Source organism: Anser cygnoides, chromosome 1 (assembly GCF_040182565.1).
Source record: "Anser cygnoides isolate HZ-2024a breed goose chromosome 1, Taihu_goose_T2T_genome, whole genome shotgun sequence".
NCBI lineage: Eukaryota > Metazoa > Chordata > Aves > Anseriformes > Anatidae > Anser > Anser cygnoides.
The window spans coordinates 188757897-188779260 of record NC_089873.1 but is presented as its reverse complement, the minus strand read 5'-3'; the positions used below and the strand labels follow the sequence as shown (position 1 = coordinate 188779260).

The window sequence follows — 21364 nt, the reverse complement described above, 5'->3', positions numbered from 1 at the left end:
AATTTATTAAATATATTAATCAAATTGAAAAAAAAATGAGCAATAAAAGATATTCTCGAGCATGTGTTGCAGTGCTGTGTAGTGGGTATCTTGCATGTATTCATGGTTTTTATTCTACCCCTTTTTCCTTCGTTTTTCCCTATTTAACAACCTGTTGAGGATATATCCAATGCAGAAGACTCAATTAACTCATTTTTGCAGTGACTGCTTTGAATTCTTACCAGCTGGCACAGGAAAGTTCCCATACATTTAGCTTAGTTCTCAGAAGCAATGTAAATGTGCTGTCTTAATGTGCGTGTAAATGGTGACTTACCACGCACCAGTACTTGAAAAAATAACATTAGTCACTTTCAGAAGATATCAGACTAAAGTTAACTTGGCTGTGAATGATAGAGCATTTTTCTATCAGTTATTTTTTTCCCTGTTTTATGGAAGTAGTTCAGGAAGTTCAACTACTGCTACTACTACTCATGGATTTTCTATTCAACATAAAACTTCTCTTTTTAACCAGATCTCATCTTCTAAAATGGAAAGTAAGCATCTGAGGCCTTTGTCAACCAGCACACCGACTATGAAACTCGTCCCACAAGGGTCAGCAAAAACCCCTTCGTCTGCTGCAACTGATGAAGACAATCCCAAAAACAGCAAAAAGAGAAAAGCAATGGACTTCCTCAGTTGCATACCTGTCCCTCCGCCACTGACACCGATCTGTTCGACCATTTCTCCATCTTTAAAAAAGGCATTTCAGCCGCCGCGAAGTTTGGGCTTACAGCGTAGCAAGTCAGCAAAAGAAACAAATCCGAATGTGGGTTTTGTTACCCCCAGCAGAAAAGTGAGAGAAGCTGTCCGTGTTCCCGTTAATGACCTGGTTGCTGATGAAGAACTGGCAATGATTAATACGCAAGCACTCATGAATACTTTACCAGAAGAAAAGAAGACTGAGGGTGTAAATGAAAACAGCACAATAGCTACTAATTTATCTGATGATCTTTCACCCAAACATAGTTCCAGAGCAGCTGAGGAAGCAAAGAACTTATTAAAAAGCAGTTCTGAAGAAGCTGAGGCTCTTCAGAAGGACGCAAAGGAACTTGGGGGCTCGTTATCAACCCACAGGATGCTGCCAAGACGAAAATCCCGAAAATGCTACTAGATACACATGTACAGTATTGTATATATTTCAAGTTTAAATGATTTTTACTTTGTACATTAAATCCCAATTGTATTTAATAAAGTTATATTACAAAAACTCCTGAAAGGGCATTTCATCTGCAGAACAAATGATTTGAAGTTGAATAATCATACATTTCTCACACAAACGTTGCATACACCAGCATCACTCTGGCTGGAGGTTTTATAACCCATTACTTTGATTCTGATGTGTTGTTGAATTCTGGCAGGGTCTTTGTTTCAGTCTCAAGCAACCTCTTTTGTTACCAGCTGTAGCATTAGCATAGTTGTTTGTCAGAAGTAGCACAGGGCAAAATCAACAATTGTCTTAAGTTTATTGGAACCAAACATAGCAGTTTAATTCTGAGATACTCCTCTGTAATTCTGGCATGGTTCTGTAATGTTTTCCTTAAAATTTCCATGCAGTGCTAAAAGAGTTCTAGAAAACAGCTATAATTATGACTGATTCATAGTAAAAGGATTAAAAAAAATAGTAATAATAAATCCTTGGTCATTCTTAGTTAGAGGTACTACTTTAAGCCAAAATGTTATGAAAGAAAGCCAGACCCTTAATTTCATCCCAAATTCTTTCTGCCAGGAGGGAGTTAGTACTTCTAGTCATGATTTCATTCTCATTAACTTCTGCAGGTGAAGATTTTCAAAACCGGAGCTTCTGCACAAGAGAAGCAGTTCTGCTCGGCAGGCTCTGACTCCATGGTTTACTTATGCTGTTGTCCAGCCCCCCCTTGCCCTTCAGGTGTCAAAGAAGGATGGCAGCGGCTCCCTCCTGGTGACCTTTCTGCAGCCCTGTGCCACCAGCTTGGCTCGAGTGCAGGACTGAGGGCAGCTCCCGCGGCCAAGCTGGGCACTGCAGTGGGACTGGAGAGTGTAAGAGGGTGACAGCGGCTTCGCTTAAGAACTTTGTGCAATACTGCAGGTGCCCTAAACCCTTTAATGAACGATTATTTACAATGGTGATCATGCTGCTTTACATGCAGCCTGAGTTAAAAAATAAAAGTAAAAACTAATTAATCCCCCCTCTACTGCTTTATACAGACTCCTACAGCCAGCTTAGCTTTTGCACGGGACTAACGTACTCCTTGATGCTTCTGTCCACTGGACTGGCAGAGGAACAGCAGCTGCACCTGTGTTTCTTCATGATCTGGGTGAGCTGTCTTCATTTCCTACTACAGAATACCTTGCTACTGCCCTCTTCTATAGCCACTGCCAAATGTTCTGTGCCTACTTACAGAAAATTGCCATCACAAATGCTGAGTTTTACAATAATGTTTTGTGAGCCTTGTTGACAAAGACCTATCAGCAGGATGTTATAAAATTGATGAAACGACTGCAGGATTGCTTCTTTTCCTCAGCCAGCTGTCAGTCAATGGCTTCTCTGCACTGTGGTGGAAGTTGTTTTCTCCCCTTACTAACACTTTCTCCCCCCTCCTTTCTTAAGTTGTCATTTTGCGCAACACCGTTTGTCCTCCTGAGTCCAGGTAGTCAGCAGCCCTGTGCTTCGGCTATTTACAGCTGCCTCTGTAGCCCGGTACCACCTTAAAGTTAGCAAGCACACAGCTGGTGCTCTTTCCGTCAGGAAACTGAACTCTGCCTCCTGCTAAGTCTCCGCAAGATAAAAGGCACAGTTTAAAGCATTAGTTTTCCTCCTTTAGGCTGGAGATGCTGTTTGGCTCTGTTAGCGGTAAGGTAAGAACAACATAAAAGCAGGCAGAAGATGTGTAGATTTAGAAGAGCATCAAATCTTGCTACGCTTTCTTGGAACTACCTTTTCCATGATTGACTTTGCCTCTCTGAAAGTTAGCAGTCGTGCTAGACAAGAATGGGAAGACAGAAAAGCTTATACCGTAGCAAAACTGCAAGAAATGACCAGTGCATGGCGAAGGAATTAAGGAATTGGACACATGGGCTGTTAAGAAGAAAAAAAAAAAAAAAGAATCTAAGAGTATTCAGTGCTCTCTGGCAGTGACAGAGAGCAATGCAAAAAAAAAAAAAAAAAAGGACAAGCTCATAGATGTCACCATAAGCATGAATGAATTTTAGTGAAGGAAGAGGGACGAGGGCATGCAGTTTGTGCCAGAGATAAGAGGGCAATCAGCCAGGAAGAGCTGTGAGATCATAATCTAGCGACACTTAAAGACTTTTTCTTATAAAAGTCTGGTTTTGAAATGCAGTAGGAAAATACAAGAATAAAAAATTGTTTAAAAAAGGTAAAACTAGAGACTTTGATACCCTGATAAGTAAAACACGTACAGAGGCCTCCACCCCTCAGCGAAACGGCACAGTGTTTGTGCGTGCTGGGCGAGGTCTTCTGTGTGAGAAGGCCGGCGGGGGGCTGGAGCGGGCCCCCAGGCCATAAGCTGTGTTTGGTCCCGTGGCGCTTCTGTCATCTCTGCTGGGCTGTTCGGAATGGAGAACGCTGTGGAAGGTAACGTTGTGCTCGTATTCTTCTTTCATCCGTTGTATCTTCTGTCGAGGGACGTCATGGATATTTCTTCTGTAGAGTCAACAGTAGCAGAAAATACATTACAGGTTATCTAGACATTTTTTGCTAGATTTTGCTAGACATTTTTAGACAAGTTTGCTAGACATTGCTCCTTGTGCTTGGTGAGCCATTTCTAGCTGTTCTTTTGTTTTGTTTTTTGGCTAAACTGTTGGTCGCTGCCACCTCCTTCTCAATGGTATTGTAGTGACTGCTGGAAAAAGTAACCCACACATTTTTGTGGGCAGCGAGTCCAGAAGCGCTTGAACAAATGTGCTGAAACAGCCAGGTAAGAAAGAGCTAGGTAGAAGCCCTGTATGTTATATGAATATTGCTGGGTTTTAGAGCCAACAGCTTGTCAGCACCAGGATGAACGTTCATACTTCTGGAGAAAGGCAAACAATGGCAGGTGTAGAGGTCGCAGATCTGTTGCTTTAGAAGGAGCACAGAACTGCATGGGGAAAAAAAAAAAAAATCATCTCTCATCTGGAGCAGAATGGGCAGAAATGATGGGGGAGATGGTGCTGCTGGTGACGCTGTAGCAAGCACGGAGACAAGAAGCGTGGGGAAGAAAAGCTGGGAATTTGCATCTGTAAAACACAGGTTTGTTCTCCGTATGTGAAACCAGAGGGGTGGAAGACTCAATAGGAACACACGATGAGGTAGGGAGGAGAGGAGACATTGCATGTCATTTTAGGGACATGGTTTAGTGGGTGACATTGGTGGTAGGGAAATGGTTGGACCAGATGATCTTGGAGGCCTTTTCCAACCTTAATGATTCTATGAAATAAAAATAAGGGGAAGGAAGTGGAAAGGGAAACAAGACTTCACTGTTTGTAATGGAAGCTATCCATGGCCACACACAGTGACTCCAGGGCAAATATATAAATGAAAGTAAGCCTGGGAAGAGGGGAGCAGTATGCTCAAACATGCAGGGCTTTCTGGACAAACCAGAAACAGTCTTTCCAAAGACCGCCAGGTACTTCTGTGTCTCTGTGAGTTTGTGAGCTCTGACTAGCCTTATATTTACCATTTAGCTCTACAATGCCCTGTTAGTGATCTACTGTGTCTTTGTCTTGCAGCTATATTTTTAAAGTCTTGCTGTACGCAAGTCCTGGAGTGCTCGAAATGTTTTTTTTTTCTCTATTGAAACTAAGGTGAAAGCAATGCAGCAGGTTTCCAGCTGCAGCAGCCCACTTGTCATGGGCATGAGACCCACCAGCAGCCAGTGCCCTACGCGTGGACAGCGTGCACCAGGGGGGTCAGCAACCAGCACGACTGCAAAGACGACGCAGAACCAGAATCGATCAGAACAAACCAGCCCCTGCTCCTTCCTTTTTTCTGCCCAAGCAGCTGGGAATGGTGATGTACTTCAAGACTGACATCCTGTGCCTTACAGGGGGTGTACAGGATGCAAAAACAGAGCTCTGGCAAGAGCTACCTGTCGTCTTATGGGAGATGTACACTGCTCACAGTAGCTTGGGGGACTAAAGGTTTAGGTACCTAGAGAGCCTAGGGTAATGCTAGGATATTTATCTGCTATCAAGAAACCTGCAGCCAGCGCTGGAGGTACTGGAAGCAACTATCAGATGTCCCTGAATCGTCTGCCAAAACGCTGCCCCAAACTGCAGGTGTTTGAGTTCGCCTTACAGTCCTGGCAGGCTACTGCAAAAGCTGACTTGTTTCAAATAATTACTAAAAAAAAAAAAAAATACAAGTTACCAATTAGCTCGGCCTATAATTAACGACTACTAGTTAGATCTGTTTCTGCCCTACAAACCACTCCTGGCTGGTGCTGGTGAAGCTGATTCTGGTGAAGCTCTGGGCCAGGAGCCTCTTTGCCATTTGTCGTGCCCAGAAGGAACGATGCTGATTCCTGACTAGAGTTCCTAGCTGGTGCAAAGCAGAAATGGATCAGTCTGAATGAAGTATGCATGCCCTACTCCATTGTGGTAACAAGTTAGCGTGGTAGCTTCTGGATCCAGGAGGTGGGTGTGCACTCTGCATTGCAATGTACTTTACAGCTGCTTGGTTAAAGGCTAGGAGATTAGCCTGCATTTTGCAGTAATGAAACCATTAACCCTGCACCCACTAGTCAGACATGTTTGCCTGCGTCTGTATCCTACCACATTATGCTGAGTTGATATATTCATTGTATCCCTTCTGCATGCGTTAAGACCTTTAGAGAGCTCCTCTATAACCTCATTTCTTGAGCATGATTACAGTAGCATCCCACCATGCTACAGCTAGACAATATTTATTATGGTTATATTTTTTAGGAACGTAAGTCTGAATATTTTCTGTGGTGCTTAGAGGTGTCTTGTGTCCAAACATAGAGAGTGCTGCTCAAAATACAGAATGAAAACTGGGGCACCTGCTGCATCAGGCTTGCGGTACACGTACTCGCTTCAGGTAGGTAGCTTTTCCTATTGGCTGACTCACTTCAGCTCTTTGGAGGCTGAATTTGCTACAGACTGGACACTGAGTAACAGAAACTTTCCACAACAGCCCTTCTGTTGTCATTTGCCAGGTTACATTTTCGGGTGTATGAAGAGGAAAGTGAGAAGCTGTCTGCTGTGTCAGAGAGAAAAAGATGTACCTTGTCAGTTCGTGAACATTGAACTTCCAGGGTGTATCTGGTTCTCGGAATATAACTTCGTAGCTATTTTCACGTGCCTGAAGAAGTACACACACAAGTTTTAGATTTATGGCCACCGAATCCAGGAGTAGCCAATCTTCCACCCCCCCTGAGATTTTTGTTGGGTTAAGAGATGTATCATGCATCTCCAGGAGCCAGAAGGAAGAAGCTCACCATGACTCCCACCGCGGTGTCGGTCTGACTCCCTGCTAGTCCATTCCCCTTACATCAAATGATTTGGGTCTCCCAGCAAACCCTGCCTCGGCATTCCCCCAGCACCCTGCTCCCCACGGCGATGGTGCTCTGCCGCGGGAGCTCTCTGGCAGTCACAGAAGGTTCAAGAGCCACAGGTTGGCTGTGCCAACCTAGAGCTTCTGGGAGCGTTGTGCTATTTCCAGTCACTCAGTCTACAGGTCTTGATTTTTTCACGGTAAAGCAACATATTTGTATCTACATATATATGTACATTTACATGTATATGTGTGTATGTACATATATATATATACACACATACATATATGGCTAACATTTATTGATTGCTTTTGGGGTTTTGATTTGGAGGGGGGAACATTGCCTCCTGCAGACATGATATAACAGCAGAAAGGAGGCAGGGGACTTGATCTTTTTACATCTTGTACACCTCTAGCTGTGATCCCTCACTTGTTTCACAGTCACCCTCAAGCATTCACAACTTCCTCTAGCGCAGTAACATGTCCAGGGTTTCCAGCACCACTATTAATTCTTGCCTCTTCTGAGCTCCCATAAAAGCAATACCTAGACCCAAATTACTTAACTAACATGATCAGAACCCAAGAACTTATAGCTGTGCATAAGCATGAGTATAATGTTATCAGGCAGGCCATACTGTGAAACTGTACTAAAGATATTGGCAACAAATGCTATGTCTGCCAGCACTGATAAAAAGAGATTCCAATGCACCTTCCAAGACTCTTTCGGGTGTATTTTTCACAAGTCATAAACTAAAATTTTGAGTCATATCGGGATATGTTTGTCAGCTTTGGAAACTCTTATATTTGGTCAGTTTCAGATTCAACAGTTTGGAAACTGTCATACTCATGTCACTGTTGAGGATTGTCTGATTGCCAAGAAGCTACAGGGCAAGTTCAAAGACTGTTAATCTTTTCAGTAATTTTGCCTTCACTGAGATATATAGCTGGCTAGATAAAATAAGTGCATAGGCACCTTTTTCCCTATGTCTTCCCAATATAAATTATTAACTATAATTAGAGGACTGAGGGAAAATGGAAGTAATTATTTTTAGCCTTGTTAAGAATTGTTTCAGTCAGATCACCTCTGAAATGTCACAGCTGAGCATGTAAAAGCAATAAATCATAGCTTTCCCTACCATCATCACATACGGCTTCATTTCCCAAGCATGGATGTTGGTGTTATCAATAATAACCGGGCTTTTCCCATTCTTCATTGCTTTGCGTGCTGTAATGTAACACATTAAGTAAAGCTAAAACGTATTAAGTAACAGACTGAGCCAGGTCTTTCTAGCCTAGAAGTGTCCTTTCCTTGCCCACTCCTAGCATGCATGGCTCCCCGCCAGACTTGGGTTTGTAGCTACCACCCAAACGCAGAGGTCAGCACCCAGCAGGTGTTTCCTGCAGGTGATGCAGCTGGTGGCTGTGCTCAGTAGCAAGATCTGAAACCCGTGTAGAACACTTTTAGACATATTTAGGTAATTACAGCAAGTATGAGTGACTATTATTTGCTAAAGATGTCTGTTTTATGATCTCAAGGTACGTTTGCCAATGCTCTAAGTGAGTTCAGAGCACAGCCTCAAATATGTGTGACATTCTTCTCCCAGACATGAAGGTCATTTCATTCTTAAACTATGGAAGTTTGGAAGTTTTCCTCCTGCCTATCACTAATTCCTCACCGACACCCGCTTCTAGGTCAGGACAGACACCTAAGGAGTTGTAGTGTGCACAATGCCAGGCATACAGCTGTGCTGAGCAGCTGCAGTGCTGGTATTTGCATGCCACCTGCTGTCAATCAAGCTTCAGCAGGGCTACCCAATAGTCACAGTTTTACTTTCAAAAATAGTATCTATCACCAACATTTATTCATTTTAAATTCCTCTCTTTAGTGCTACAAAATAAAAACAGAAGTGGCAAATACTTTTTAACCGGTTCACCATGAACTTCAGTGCGTGACACTACTTTGAGATATTTTTATTTGGGGGCTCAATTTAAAGACATACTGAAAAGCAAAACTATGCCGACAAAAGACTGGATCAATTTCAGTCACCTCTCTTTTGGTTCCATTTGTGTGCATCCTCTAGGAAGTCAGGCTCAAACACGTATACACCATTTCTAGTAAAGAAGTCATCAGTACTAAGAACTACAGCACTGGGATAGTCATATTTCAGTTGTCTGGAAAAAAAAACACAACACAATGAAAGAAGGATTAGTATATGCAAACACATGCCTTTAACAAAGAACATTGCATCAAGAGCAGTATGAATGCTCTGCAAATTTGCACAGTCCTTCGTTTTGAAAATCCCAGATTAAAGAGATCTGAAAATAATGTAATCAGTAGGTGGGCATGCAGGAGGAAAGGAACGGAGCTTAAAGGCATGTTTGATTTCTTTAATTCAGCAAAGAGATCTACAATGGACTGCCAACAGGAGTCTTTAATCATATTAATAAATTCAATTTTCTGAGTTATTTGAGAAGGTATGAACATACATTTTAAAAAATACTGCTAATCCCATGGAAGTGAGTCTCAAAAGGCAACTCTATTATGGGAGTTTCACTACAGAGAGATTTTTGAAGATAACAAGGAGGAATGGTTTGTCATTTAGTAAGGATCGTCTGTATTATCAGCTTTGTCTTGTTCTTTGTTCTTCTTTCTTCGTCTGTAAAGCATGTAGCGCATTTTTTTAATGTACAAACAAGTATGAGAGGGATTAGTCAACATTTCCTATTATTTTATGGTTCTTTCTGCTTCTCACTTGTCCCTGTTTTACTTTGCCCTCTTCTTGTCGAGTTGAGTCATTTTTCTTTGACTTCCATTTTTTAATGTTTTGTAGACAGATTTGCATAGCCTGGCTTGGCAGCCCCAGATGCAGCATATCCATAAAGGAGGTAGGTCCCCTGTGGTCAACAGCCAAGGGCAACCCCCCTTCTCTTCACATTGACGCATGTCCCACAGTGATGCCCACTCACAGCTGGGATGAGATCTGGCAGCGTCCTGCTGCAAGCTGACCGGGTGCCTTTCAGGCAGCGGCTGGCTCTAGGGAATGAAAATGCCCTGATACAGTTGCTTGAATTTGAAGGATCCTTCCTGCAAATTAGTCCTCAGAGAACATTAAAAAAAAATCTTAATGCAAAACTGGGTTTCTGTTTGTGTTTTCATCTTATTTGTGTCTACAGGCTGAACTGTTTAGTTTGTCAGTCAAGGCAGTGTTGGGAAGAAGAGGGAAGGAGGGAATCTCTGCAAGAAGCCAGGGAGAGCCCACGGCATCATCTCGCTGCTCTCTTACCTCCTCAGGGCCCCAAAAGCCAAGAGAGAAGAAAGTAAGGCCAGTCCAGAAACCTTGTGACTCTCAGACATGAATGTCGCTGCCCTGCTATCTCACGCCACACATGGTCTTCAGCCTGTGACTCATTTCAGCGTCCTCAATAAAACACTGCTCTTCCATCCCCATAAGCTACAAAACAACAATTTCTCAATGCCTTATCTAATTGAGCAACAGCAGGGGAAAAGGTCCCGCTAGGTTATCGGCAAAAAGCCAGACAGGCAGACAGAAAAGGCTTAATTCTGTCATCTCCAGCTCTGCTCCAGCCATTTACTTACCAATTTCATCCTAACCTGCCTGCCAGCAGCAATTCTTCGCTCGGATTGCACTTTGCTTTTCCTCGAACAAAGGCCGACTTCTGACTTGTTTCACCTGCGCTGTAATTTCCATCGTCTGCTGATTAATTCATATTATTTTGGGGTAGCCACTGCCACAGGGAGCGGAGACTCGCTGCTGACTGACCGGCCAAGGCCAACCTCACAGCGCCGTGCTGCAGCCCCTGAATTACATACTGCTTAGCAGCTGCATGTAGTTACCTTCTAGCTCAGAAGAGATGTTTTATTCACCTAATTACTGCTGGACAAAAAGATCCAAAAATGTTTAAAAAAAATTAATTTTGGTCCCATGCAAATACTTCTTATTGCGAAGAGCATGTGAGCACCTAATGCTTATCTGTTTGCTCTCACGCTGACACACTGATAAATTTAGCTCTGGGTAATTCAGTACCTTACCTTTCCTGTTTCATCCATCTGCATGACAATCTCTTCTCTAGAAAGCTGACTGTGCTAAAATATGTTGTCCCTTTACCTATTAAGATGCACATAAAACTGTACGTATTAATAAAAGATCTCAATACGGTTTTCTTCTTTGGTATTTCCTTTCAAAATATTATCACAGCGCAAATTTTTAAAACACTTCTTAGCATTTTAAATGCTAAAAGAGAGCTCTGATATGTAAGCAACTTAAGCAGTGTGTGATTACCTGTAAATTCAGTTTACTATCTTCATATCCCTGGTAATAAAGTAGATAAAACTGGTAATTCAAAGGAGGAAAAATACGGCACAAAATGTGTTCAGAGCTATGGATTACTGGCACGTTTACTATACTCATACTAAACAAATAAAATCGTACTAATAGCAACTTAACAAAACATTAAGCTTGTTTTGCTGTCTTTAACACTTGGTTTCTACAACAACCGAACTGACTCCAAAGCTTACAGTTGTTTCCTGCCATCTTGTCCCGTTCTGTTTGTTCTGTCCCTTTTAATTTCACTTGCAAAAAAAAAAAAATTCATTTGCTCCCAAGACACTTTGATATTTTGCTTGAGACTCTAGCCATTGACATCTACATAGGACCAGAAGTTGATGTACATTAAAGGCTTTACATTACCCCATTAGACTCCTGACCACTCTGTGCAATGTTAATGCTTGTATTGGAGCTAAATATACAAAATGGGAGGACTTGTGCCCAGTGTTATTTATTAATAAATTCCGAGCAGCACCCATTGCAGTTAGATCAGTAAGCGTAAGCCATACTAAGGACAAAAAGAAAACAGAAATCTCTTTGCAAGGTCAAAGGGTACTTACAAGCTAAGTCTGCACTGAAGAAAAGCCACTGAACTTTAAGCACTGCATTGTGATAAACAGTATCTGTCAAAAGTTCAGTATTAATTTGCCTACACGATATTTAATTGCTCCATATCTCAGCTGCCTTGCAGCAGTTACACTATGCTCTGTCACAGACACAAACCTGCTCTCCTCCCTTTCTTTCCCCTTCCCAGGGGGAAGCAGATTTCCAAGCTAGGTGAAGTACCTCCTCAGACCGATGCAGTTGGGGAAAAAAAAAGCTTTCAGATGCTTATGGCACAGAAGCAGCGAACTGCTGGCAGGGCCCGGGGACTGCTCACACCCTCCGGGAGCCCTCGGTGTGTGCAGAGGCTCCAGCGTCGTCGCCAACTCCAGCATCAGCTGCAGGGACGCCTCTGACCAGCGTGGGCTCTCGGTGCACTCACCTGCTCTTCACCCTGCTCAGGTTTACCATGGTTGCAATGACTAAAAAAGAGCATTTCAGTTGAAAATACAAGTGTACGAGCTCACAGAGAGGGGTTTTGAAGCCTTCTAAGTTATCCATCTGAGGACCTGCTCCCATGATTTATACAGTTTTTGAAGTCCCCTTTTTATTAATAGCATCTTCAGAGCTTTTAAACAATCAATTCCAATTTTAACCGTATATATTTCATCCTCACAGACAACAAAATTACTAGCCAGGATTTCAACTAGCTGGATACAAGGATAGGACTTGAGGGAAGTCCCCACCTTCACTAATAATGTCACTGGAGAAAAAAAAAAAAGGCCCTGACTGCATTTCATAGGCTGTCACGTTTTTCCATCAGAAACTCCGGAAGTGAATGGATGTCCGATATTCAGTCTGGCAAAAAGATTGGAAGGAGAGTTTTCAGCATTCATAAAAACTAACAGAACTGTGTGCCAGGCAGATCTCAGGCCTGGTAGAGTCTCAAGATACAACCTCCTTCCAACATAACGCAGATCCTAACGTTTATGTGCTAGCACCGCATACAGCCACTTGTTCTGGTCGCTAACAAAAAGCCTTCCTGTGGCTTTTCAGCATTCAGTTTCAGCAGAAAATGAGAAAAATGAGAACCAGAGCACAGGCACAGTGCTATCAGCTGCCTGCAGTGCTTTGGTAACTTGCAGTGAGTGCCCTGAGGACTCTGACCTGGCGCGGGGCTGCCAGGCACCACGGCAGTGCCTCCACGTCTCGCCGGCGGGACGCGAGCAGCAGCTGTGCTGTACCGCAGCAGGCTGCGTGCGGCGGTCAATACGAGCATTCAGAAGGACCTGAAGCACGAGCATGTCGTATACACAGGTATATGTTGACAGTGTGTTACCATCTGGAAGCAGGAGCTGCAGAGCTAAGAGGCAAAGTCCGTGAACTGTGCTGCAATTCTCCCGTAGGGTCGGGATCCTGGCGACAAGGGACAGGCTGATTCAGGATCCCACCGACGGCAGGGCTGGAGAAGGGACTGGAGTGCAGGGAGGAACCAGACAAATGCAGCAGAGAGAACTGGAGAACACAAAGCTCATGCCAAGCACCGATTCCTCGGTGCCAATGTATTTTTCATTTCTTTATCACCTGATCTGGATGACTGTTCATGCTATGCCTCATAAGGGAGCACAAAAACAATCCTATTTCAAGTGGTAGATCAACAGCAGTGGCCGACGAGTTACATATTTGATCATGCCCAGCCTAGTGCTTGAGCAAAACTGTTAAATAGGTTACATGTTATGCTGAGTTGTGCGTTTCCACCACAAACAAAGTCTGTTGTGGAAGCAGATATGAGCTTGAACGTTGCTCACTTGATTTTTGGAGATGTTTTGGCAAGCTATACCCACTACTGCACCTCAGATACCTGTTTTCTTAGGAGTTGCCTCTGTTTGATCATAAAATATGCACTGTAGAGTTGGGAGGGAACACATTCAGGTGGAGGATGTTATTCAGATCTGCTGGAGGCTATTGGAGATGTAACTCCTAACTCCCTTCTTCTCCTACCCTGCTGGTGATGTATGGCAAATGGTTAGAGGGAACCAGTTAGGAGCACCTAATAAATAGGTGGTTCAGGGATGTGTGTCCTTAACAGTGAAGTAATTGGAAAAGTTTGGACGCTGGCAGTGAGCAGACTAAATCCTCCTCCTGCCCTGACTGTTAAATTCAGGTGGCTCCTTCACTGTCTTTACCAGGAACCGAAAACCAGACCAGAACTGATCTGTCCCAATGTCATTCCCGCTGCTCTGAGCAACTTGGATGGGGAAACAGTTTTAACAAAGATGCTGTAATTATATCTTACAAAGCGGTACCCAAACAGTGCCAGGTGACACTGAAAGGCCAGGGAATCAAGCCCTAAGCCCCAGCTCGCTCCTGGACAATAGTCTGGTGCAACAAACCGACAAGGGGATGCTCTATCAGCGAGCTGCAGTATCACTGGTGATAACATTCACGGTTCATGACATTTCTGAGCGCTGTAAAGGCACACAGCTTGCAACAGAAATAGTAGCTGACATGAATAATGAATGAACGGAGACGTGTTAAAGCACCAGAAGAAACAACAGAGCGAAGGTTAAAACAACGGCATATACTGATAACCAAGAGCACAGTTAACAGCTATGAAACTGGGAAACGTGCTCGTCACGCACACACCGATACAGAACAATGACTTGCCACTAGGAGACAGGAGAGAAGGAGGATGGCCAGTGGGTCCTGCCAGCCTGCCGCCACCCTCCTCCTTCCAACAGGCAGAGAGCTGTAGCTGTAAAGGCACCCAAAGTGGGAAAGCAAAAATAACAGCCAAAAATCTTGCCTAAGATTCACGGAGCATGATGTAAGCAAAACTCGGAGGCAAAAAAAATGGCAACACGGTAACTGCTAGAGGACATAAAAAAAACCCGCGTTGTCACCACCAACCAAGAGGAACCTAGAAGAAAAAGCAAAAATGGGGCTGCTGAAGGACCTTGTCCTTGCTGATTTTGGCCACACCACCTGTGCACATGTACCCTGACGGCTGCAAATATTTGAGTGTGATATTGTGAGTGAAAAACGTCAGAGAGAATGAATTTGAATGAGTAAAATTAGCTTACCTGCACATTTTTAAAGTAAGTCTCACCTTTCCTCACCAATTGGATCTCGCACTGTGCTTGTTGTACTAATTCTCTACAAACATATTCTTGCCTAGCACATTACAGCTGCCAACACCAAAAGATACACAGTGTGGGACGTGGAAACAGCAAATCTCAGAGTTTCTTGGCACAGTCCTTTCATAATCTGAGAGCGCTAACGGAGAGGTGCTAAAGGCAGTTCTCGCAGCTGCCCTTTGAGCCATGTAGCGTTCATGATACAATCAGCAGGGGCTAGATGCCGAACAAGTTCTTCAAGCATTCCCCTTACGCGGGCCTAAAACAATGTTTACGATTTATTTTGTAAATCCATCATTAATAATTAAACTTGCGTTTTGACCTGAAAAAAAGAGGCAAGTTATTTGCATTGGCTGAGGATACGTCCCCCAAATCCCTCCGTTCATTCTGGCACGCTCTCCTCACCGGGAGGAAACCCACGGTGAACGTTCATCTTTTGGTGGAGAGCAGGGGGACACCAGGAGCTTTGAGATACCAGGCTGATCGCGACGCCAGGCTGGGGCTATGCTGTGTCGGGCAGGCCGCGGTGCCACCCCACAGCACTGCCCTTGGAGCTTTTCCACCTATTTTTCACCGTTCTTGGAGCCTCTTCTGCCTCTACCTCACACCGCTGGGGCTCAGACAACACGAAACCAGAAGTCCCAGCCCTTGGCAATTCTCGCTGCGAGACAGAGGAACTGCCTTACCGTCGGCAATTAACCACAAGATAGAAAGCCCTAGCCCGGTACTTTTTACAGAACACCAAATACCGTGGCTGGGGTGGTTTAGGGGCTTACTGGAATCGCACCTTTGGGCACTAATCCCTGAAAACCACCTTCCCCCATGCGATGGGCAGCGTGTCCTTGAAGCAGCTCCCCGTGGCTGGAGCAACGAAGCTCCGAAGCCTTTCCGAGCTTCCTGCGAGGCTCCTGCTCCCCTTCCCAGCCAGCAACACGTCCCCGCAGCGCTCAGAGGTGGCTCCCACACCCCGTTTCCATTTCCACCTCGCAGCCCAGCCTTGCTCGTTCCCGGTTTCGGAGCAGCAGCGAGGGGCGCCGAGGACCCCCCGGCACCGCCCCGCTGCACACCCCGGGCTGTGCCGGGCCATTTGGGGCTCGGCTCCGGCAGCCTGCCCAAGGGCTGGCTCCTTGCCCTCCACCGGCCTGAGGGAGCCAAGACCCTGCGAGGCGAAGCCCTAAGAAGCCCTAAGCGGATGTCACGGCACCAGCCTCGCCCCCTCCTCCGGGCCCGGCCCTTACCTGGCCAGCGTGCTCTTCCCGGAGCCCGGCAGGCCCCGCAGCAGCACCAGGCTCTTGCCGAAGCGCCTCCGAGGCGGGGGCTGCAGGCTGAGCCCCCCCAGGGCTCGGAGCAGCCGCTCGTCCATGCGGCCCGGCCCGGCCCGGCCCGGCTCGGCCCCGGTTGTGCGAGGGCCGGGCCCGGCCCGGAAGGGGGAGGGAGGCGGCGGGGAGCCGGCCCCGGCCCCTCCCGGGGAGGCCTCGTACAGGGAAGGGCTGGGCTGCCCTCGGTTAGCCCGAGGGGTCGGCTCTAATTACTAAAAAGTAATTAATGTGCACGTTACCCAGGTGGGAGGCTGATGCTGCCGGTGCTGAGAAGCCCCAGGCCCAGGCTCTGGCCCCCGTACTCTGCCCCGCAGGCTGGGGAGAAAGGCGGTCACCACAGCGCGCCAGAGCTGCCTACGGTACCCCAGCTTTGGATTTGTCTACTTTATTTCTTTCGCTTTCTTTCTTTTTATTTCTGATGGAGCTACTGGATTCCACCCAAAAGCGGGCGAGGATTCCAGGCAGCCGCAGCTAAGTGACTGCGCTGCATTGCATAAGCAACCCCGTGCATCAAGCTCACCGCTTCAGCTTCCCTCTTTTTTTTTTTCCACATGCATTACCACATGAGAAACCACAGCGAGTTTAACGTGATTTATTTTCCGTAAGGAAAGCCTGACCTGCTTTAACATTACCACCGTGCAAGACAAAGGAAGAATACAGTTTCCACGGAAAACAAAAACACTTGGTGTGGTGTCACTCGCCCTCTCAGAGCCATACAAAACAGCAGCTGCAGTCTGGTCAGAAACCAGGCTCAGGCATGCTACAGGGACACATGTCCATTTAACTACAGACACTGCAGTTTTGGCTCTAAGAGTTTGCAAATAGTATATATATTGCACATCGTAACACACACTATGCGCATATGCGACACACTATGTGCAAATAAGGTGTTCGCATACCATATGAAAGCTTAGTTCCCCCGATGTGGCACACCAAATATTGTAGTAATATTTTAATTACTTTGAGAAAGTAAATCTTTCAAGATCAAAAACCGGCATACTCTCCACCACTAGCTGAATCAAGAGGAAAAAGGTGGCAGGAAATAAGATCTATAAACTTCACAAATCAAAGCTCCTGTCAGGCTTTTAAAGTACACTTAAAATGGCAACACCCTTCAAAACGATGAAACAATTTATCCATACACAAATGCTGTGAGATTTTTGAAAACGGTTTTTATTTCAAGCATTCTGGAAGGTCAGTATTCAGTAACAGAAAATAGATGCATTCAGAATTATTTCTCAATAAATAAAGGTAGGAAGAAAATAGTAACACTTCGGTGACATTTTCTTGAAACCAAATCGACTTTTCTGTTGCCACGGTACATCAGGTTAAGTCTGAAGCTGAGGTTTTGACCAGCATGAATTACCTCCCTCCCCATTACATTTTCCGTAATACGCTCCTTGTAGAAGAGCAGTATGTTTCCAACCAAGGAAAGGAGAAAATCACACACACACGCATGAAAAATGCATCAAAAAGTATAGTCACCGAGTTTTGCCAATGGTGCAACATAAAGATTTATGCATTTCTAAACTTAACTGCTTACGTGCAATATTTAAGTAGAGAATGGGGGACACTGGCAATTTAGACCTCAGTGCAGCTTCAGTCAGGCACTGCCTTTTCAGCTGATACACAATGAAAAGGGTGTAGGCAAAAGATGAGAAAGAGGAGACAAATGAAGAAATGGTTAAATATTCTGGATCTAGAAGCCACAGAAGTGGGAAGTATTTCTGACAAGTACACACAACCTAAACTTGCTTGTTTCTCTTCTCATTGATCTTTTCCCACCCTTTTCACCAGAAGTGAGGTGGTATTTGTCTTTTTGTCACCCTCCTCACTACAAAGAATTTTCCAGCCTTATCAATGAAAGTTTATCTCATAATTGACAAAGTTAGTTTATAAATTTTATAAGTTTACAAGTCTATAAATTGAAAGTTTATCTCCTAATTGCTCTGATTAAATGAATTTTCTCCTTAATTACTTTTTCTTTCCTGTAAGCTATATCCACAGCTGTCCTTCAGTGATACTTTCCTCCATACTATCTTCTTCTGATTTCTCTTTTCACCTCCCTCCCTTCTTTATTGCCTGTCTCACCTTCATTACTTGCTATTTCAGCAAGCAGACCTGCTTTTTGTCATAAATAGACGTCCTTTGTGATCTTGCCCTGCCCCCACCAGCCTCTTTTCTTTCTGGTCCTTCACAACACACCTCGCTTTCTGTTTTTCTCCTCCAGTTTGTGGTTGCTTCCTTCATTCTGCAGGTGAAAGTGGCAGACACCTCAGCATCACGATCAAGGCCAACCTGCAGTGCTCCACATCCAGGCATCACAGCACTTCAAAGATATATGCACTGAACATTTGGCAACATTTTAGGGACCACAGCCATACATCAGGTCGATTTTGTGCTTCTCCAGAAAAGTGAGAGAGAGCTGGCAGAGAAGCCTGGCCCTGTTTACAACCTCCACAGAAAGAAGAACATAGGTGAATCTAACCATACCTTGGGAAAACACAAAACAAAACAAAAAAATGATATTGTGTCTTAAAAACATGGGATGAAATTTGTCACTTAAGCAATTTAGCTCACTTCACATATGTAATTATTTCTGCTGCCTCTGTGGGCTTTTTCCAGAAATTTGCATGAGCAAAATTTTAGATTTTATTCTTAAGTGCTCATCAAATTCTGCTGCCCATCTCCCTCAGGAAGCCATCACTCCACTAGGGATACTGGGATAATTTCCTCAGTAACAGAACTGTTACCAGTAAGGTTACTGTTCTGGTTGAAAAGTCCTTAATTTTGAAGGAAAAACCCAATATAAAACCAAATAATAATAAGGAAAGAACTGCTTTTAGTTTAAATTTCTCCTTACATAAGAATTTTAAGTAAATACAATGGCAAAAGGAATACCTCTAACAAACACGAAGTCACCTATTACCGGTGTTAGTTATAGGTCTTATCCGTCTAACACAAACCATACACAATTTTCCTCCTGTTTGAATCAGGTCTATAGCAGAACTTCCTTCTTATTTCTACAGTCCCAAATGAACCTAGTTGGAGGGAAACATGAAGCATCATTTCAGGAGAAAACAATGTAAGTTGTGCACTTATGGATGAAAGAATGGGAAGGAGAGATCGATGAAGAATTCTTCCACTTGACATTATAACGAGATTGGGAGGTAATTATCAGGAACAAGATGAAAGGTAAGAGCAGGCAGAAGCAGGATAAGACATGTAACTAAAACAGAAAAAAAAGCCATCTTTCCCTGCAGGCAGGCATCGTTACCAGTTCACGTCCCAGTTCCTGTAGCAAAATCTGGGGTCCTCAGACAAGTGCGTTAAACACCAGAGCCTGACGTTCACACCTCATGTGGACAGACACCTCCTTCGTGCTACTTTCAGTATCCTCGTATCATGCTCAAACGTGAAGAGAAGGGATACATTCCAACCGGTGTCAGAAAGTGACCTTATACTAAGCAATAAAAAATTATCCCAATTTTGACAGAGAACTTGATATTGGTGGAGGAAAAAAAAAAAGCAGATGGCCACAGATTCACACCAAAAATAAGTCACACTGGTAACTTTCTTCCAGGTTACTCCTTACATTTAAAACCCTTGGTTGCAAACTGAAGTCCTTCCACGGTGGAATCAAAGTGAGAAGTTTCTGTAATAAAAAAGAGATTTTGCTGAAATATCGCAACAAGTTCAGCCTGTAGAAAGACTTTAATGGTTGCAAATCCGATCTTCAGACTAAAAAGAGTTCAGCTGTCTGATGATTTACAAAGTCTATTTCTCTCTTTCATACTTAGCTGTTGATAACTTTTTGAAAAAGTGAAAAAGAATGGAGAGAAAGTAGACAATAGAAAGCATAGGAAAAAAATTAAAAATGCAAGAAAATGGGAAAAAAAAGAAAACATGGATATCAAAACTAGAGATAGCACAGACCTAGAAATCTTGAGATTTAAAAATAAGGAGAAGAGTAACATGGTGGACATTTTCTTTTATATATATATTTTTAAATTTCCTCATATTTATTATTTTTCCCTCTTATTTATTTTTCTCTTATTTTTTGTTTCCTCTTATTCCTGCTACTAATTATGATCTCTAAGTAAATTTTAGGCCAGGTCTTCCTGGAAAGCACTGTAACAGGTAGATGATTTTTTCTGGTTATGATTCTGGGTGTTTTTTCATGCTTCTTGATATTTAAAATTAGTGGTTAAATGCCAAAGGATAGAGATTTATTTTTTTTTTAAATTATCAATTTAATAAAGTAGCAACTGTTAGAGTCTGACCATGGGATGATACAGCATCTTCTGTAGCAACAGTGGAGGACTGTTTTCTTGCTTGCCTTCTATTTTTTCAATTATTTTTTCATGCTAGCCAAAAGACAGAAGAATCAGTGAAGTGATGGATTTGTGGCCTTGTTCCTTCCATTTCTCAGACCTTCCACATTCTGAAACTCTCAATTTATTGTGTAAACACTTAAGCATTGAAACAGTTGAAATTGGCTTAATGATACGCTTTAAATCAGACATGCTTAAGTGATACTCTTTTTAGAAATTGTTTCAAGTTACAAATACAAAAACAGACTATAGAGAAATGGACCTGCAAGTAGGAACTGGAAACAAGATAATCTCTTTTAGCCAACTCATGGAGAGAAATGTTTAATCTCAGGAACTGAGAAGGAAAACCAAGTTTTAGTATCAGTTAAATTCTTATGATTCCTGCTTTTCCACAGAACGAGGAAATGTGTCACAGATCCATTCTCAGTGTTCAGGTATGAATATATATCTGTGTATATTGCTTTTGTCACAATTCTCTTTCCTGCTCAGTTCCCAGGTCATCCTTGTTTTTGCCACCATCACACCTGCGACTCCTTCATCTCCTGCATCAAACAGAAGCCAAAAGTTTTAACATCAAAGCTTTGGGAGTCTTGATTCCACCCTTCCTATCGCTTCTCGTTCACCACCACTGACATCTCCTGATTTGACCTATTTGCCAGCCATCTCACGCTCACTTTCAAGCAGCTTTCTGCTGCCTTACGTGCCTGGGAAGTGCTCTCACAGAGAACTTAGGAGCATCTGGTGGTACACAACGGGCCTGTGCACAGCATCCGCTCAAGCACGGAGGTCTGCACATCAAAGCAACTCTGCATGGTAAGCAAAGCAAGTGCACGCATGGTCTGCATACAGATCTGCACTAAATACACAGCCCTTTTCACACAAGCGGTTCTGGTAATTCTTTACTCATTTCATCTTCAGACCCATCCCACAAAATGTTCAGTTCTCAACCAAGATCAGCTTCTGCATAAAGTCCCCTGCATCGCGCTACCAACACCTGTAGCAGTGCAAGAGCAGGCTACGCAGCTTTAGGAACGAACAGCTCTTTCTGCTCTTTTCAGAAGCAGCATTAGCTTATCCAAATTTAAACCATTGATGAAACTGCAGTTTGATGAAGTTTCCTATTACTCAGCACAACCAGCTTTCTCTTCTG

At 43.8% G+C, this 21364-nt stretch overlaps 2 protein-coding genes across 3 annotated transcripts in view; one reads left to right on the top strand and one right to left on the bottom strand.

Annotated features, from left to right (window-relative positions):
- BRCA2 (BRCA2 DNA repair associated) overlaps positions 1-3330 on the top strand; it is a 40434-nt gene extending 37104 nt beyond the window's left edge. Inside the window, exon 27 of the mRNA XM_048048076.2 lies at positions 512-3330. Coding sequence (XP_047904033.2) covers positions 512-1150 — 639 coding nt within the window. The 3' untranslated portion in view covers positions 1151-3330. The remainder of the gene's footprint in view (positions 1-511) is intronic.
- On the bottom strand, positions 1160-16024 carry N4BP2L1 (NEDD4 binding protein 2 like 1). Of its 2 annotated transcripts, none has more exons than XM_048048103.2 (5): positions 15800-16024; positions 8583-8707; positions 7672-7760; positions 6267-6343; positions 1160-3682 (listed from the first exon to the last, which is right to left on the bottom strand). In XM_048048103.2, the coding sequence occupies exons 1-5, from the start codon at positions 15922-15924 to the stop codon at positions 3454-3456; spliced, it is 645 nt and encodes a 214-aa protein (XP_047904060.2). In that variant the 5' UTR covers positions 15925-16024; the 3' UTR covers positions 1160-3453. The 2 variants fall into 2 exon arrangements, with proteins under 2 accessions (XP_047904060.2, XP_066845817.1); XM_066989716.1 differs by lacking the exon at positions 15800-16024 and adding an exon at positions 14508-14844.
- Positions 16025-21364: the final 5340 nt, after the last annotated feature.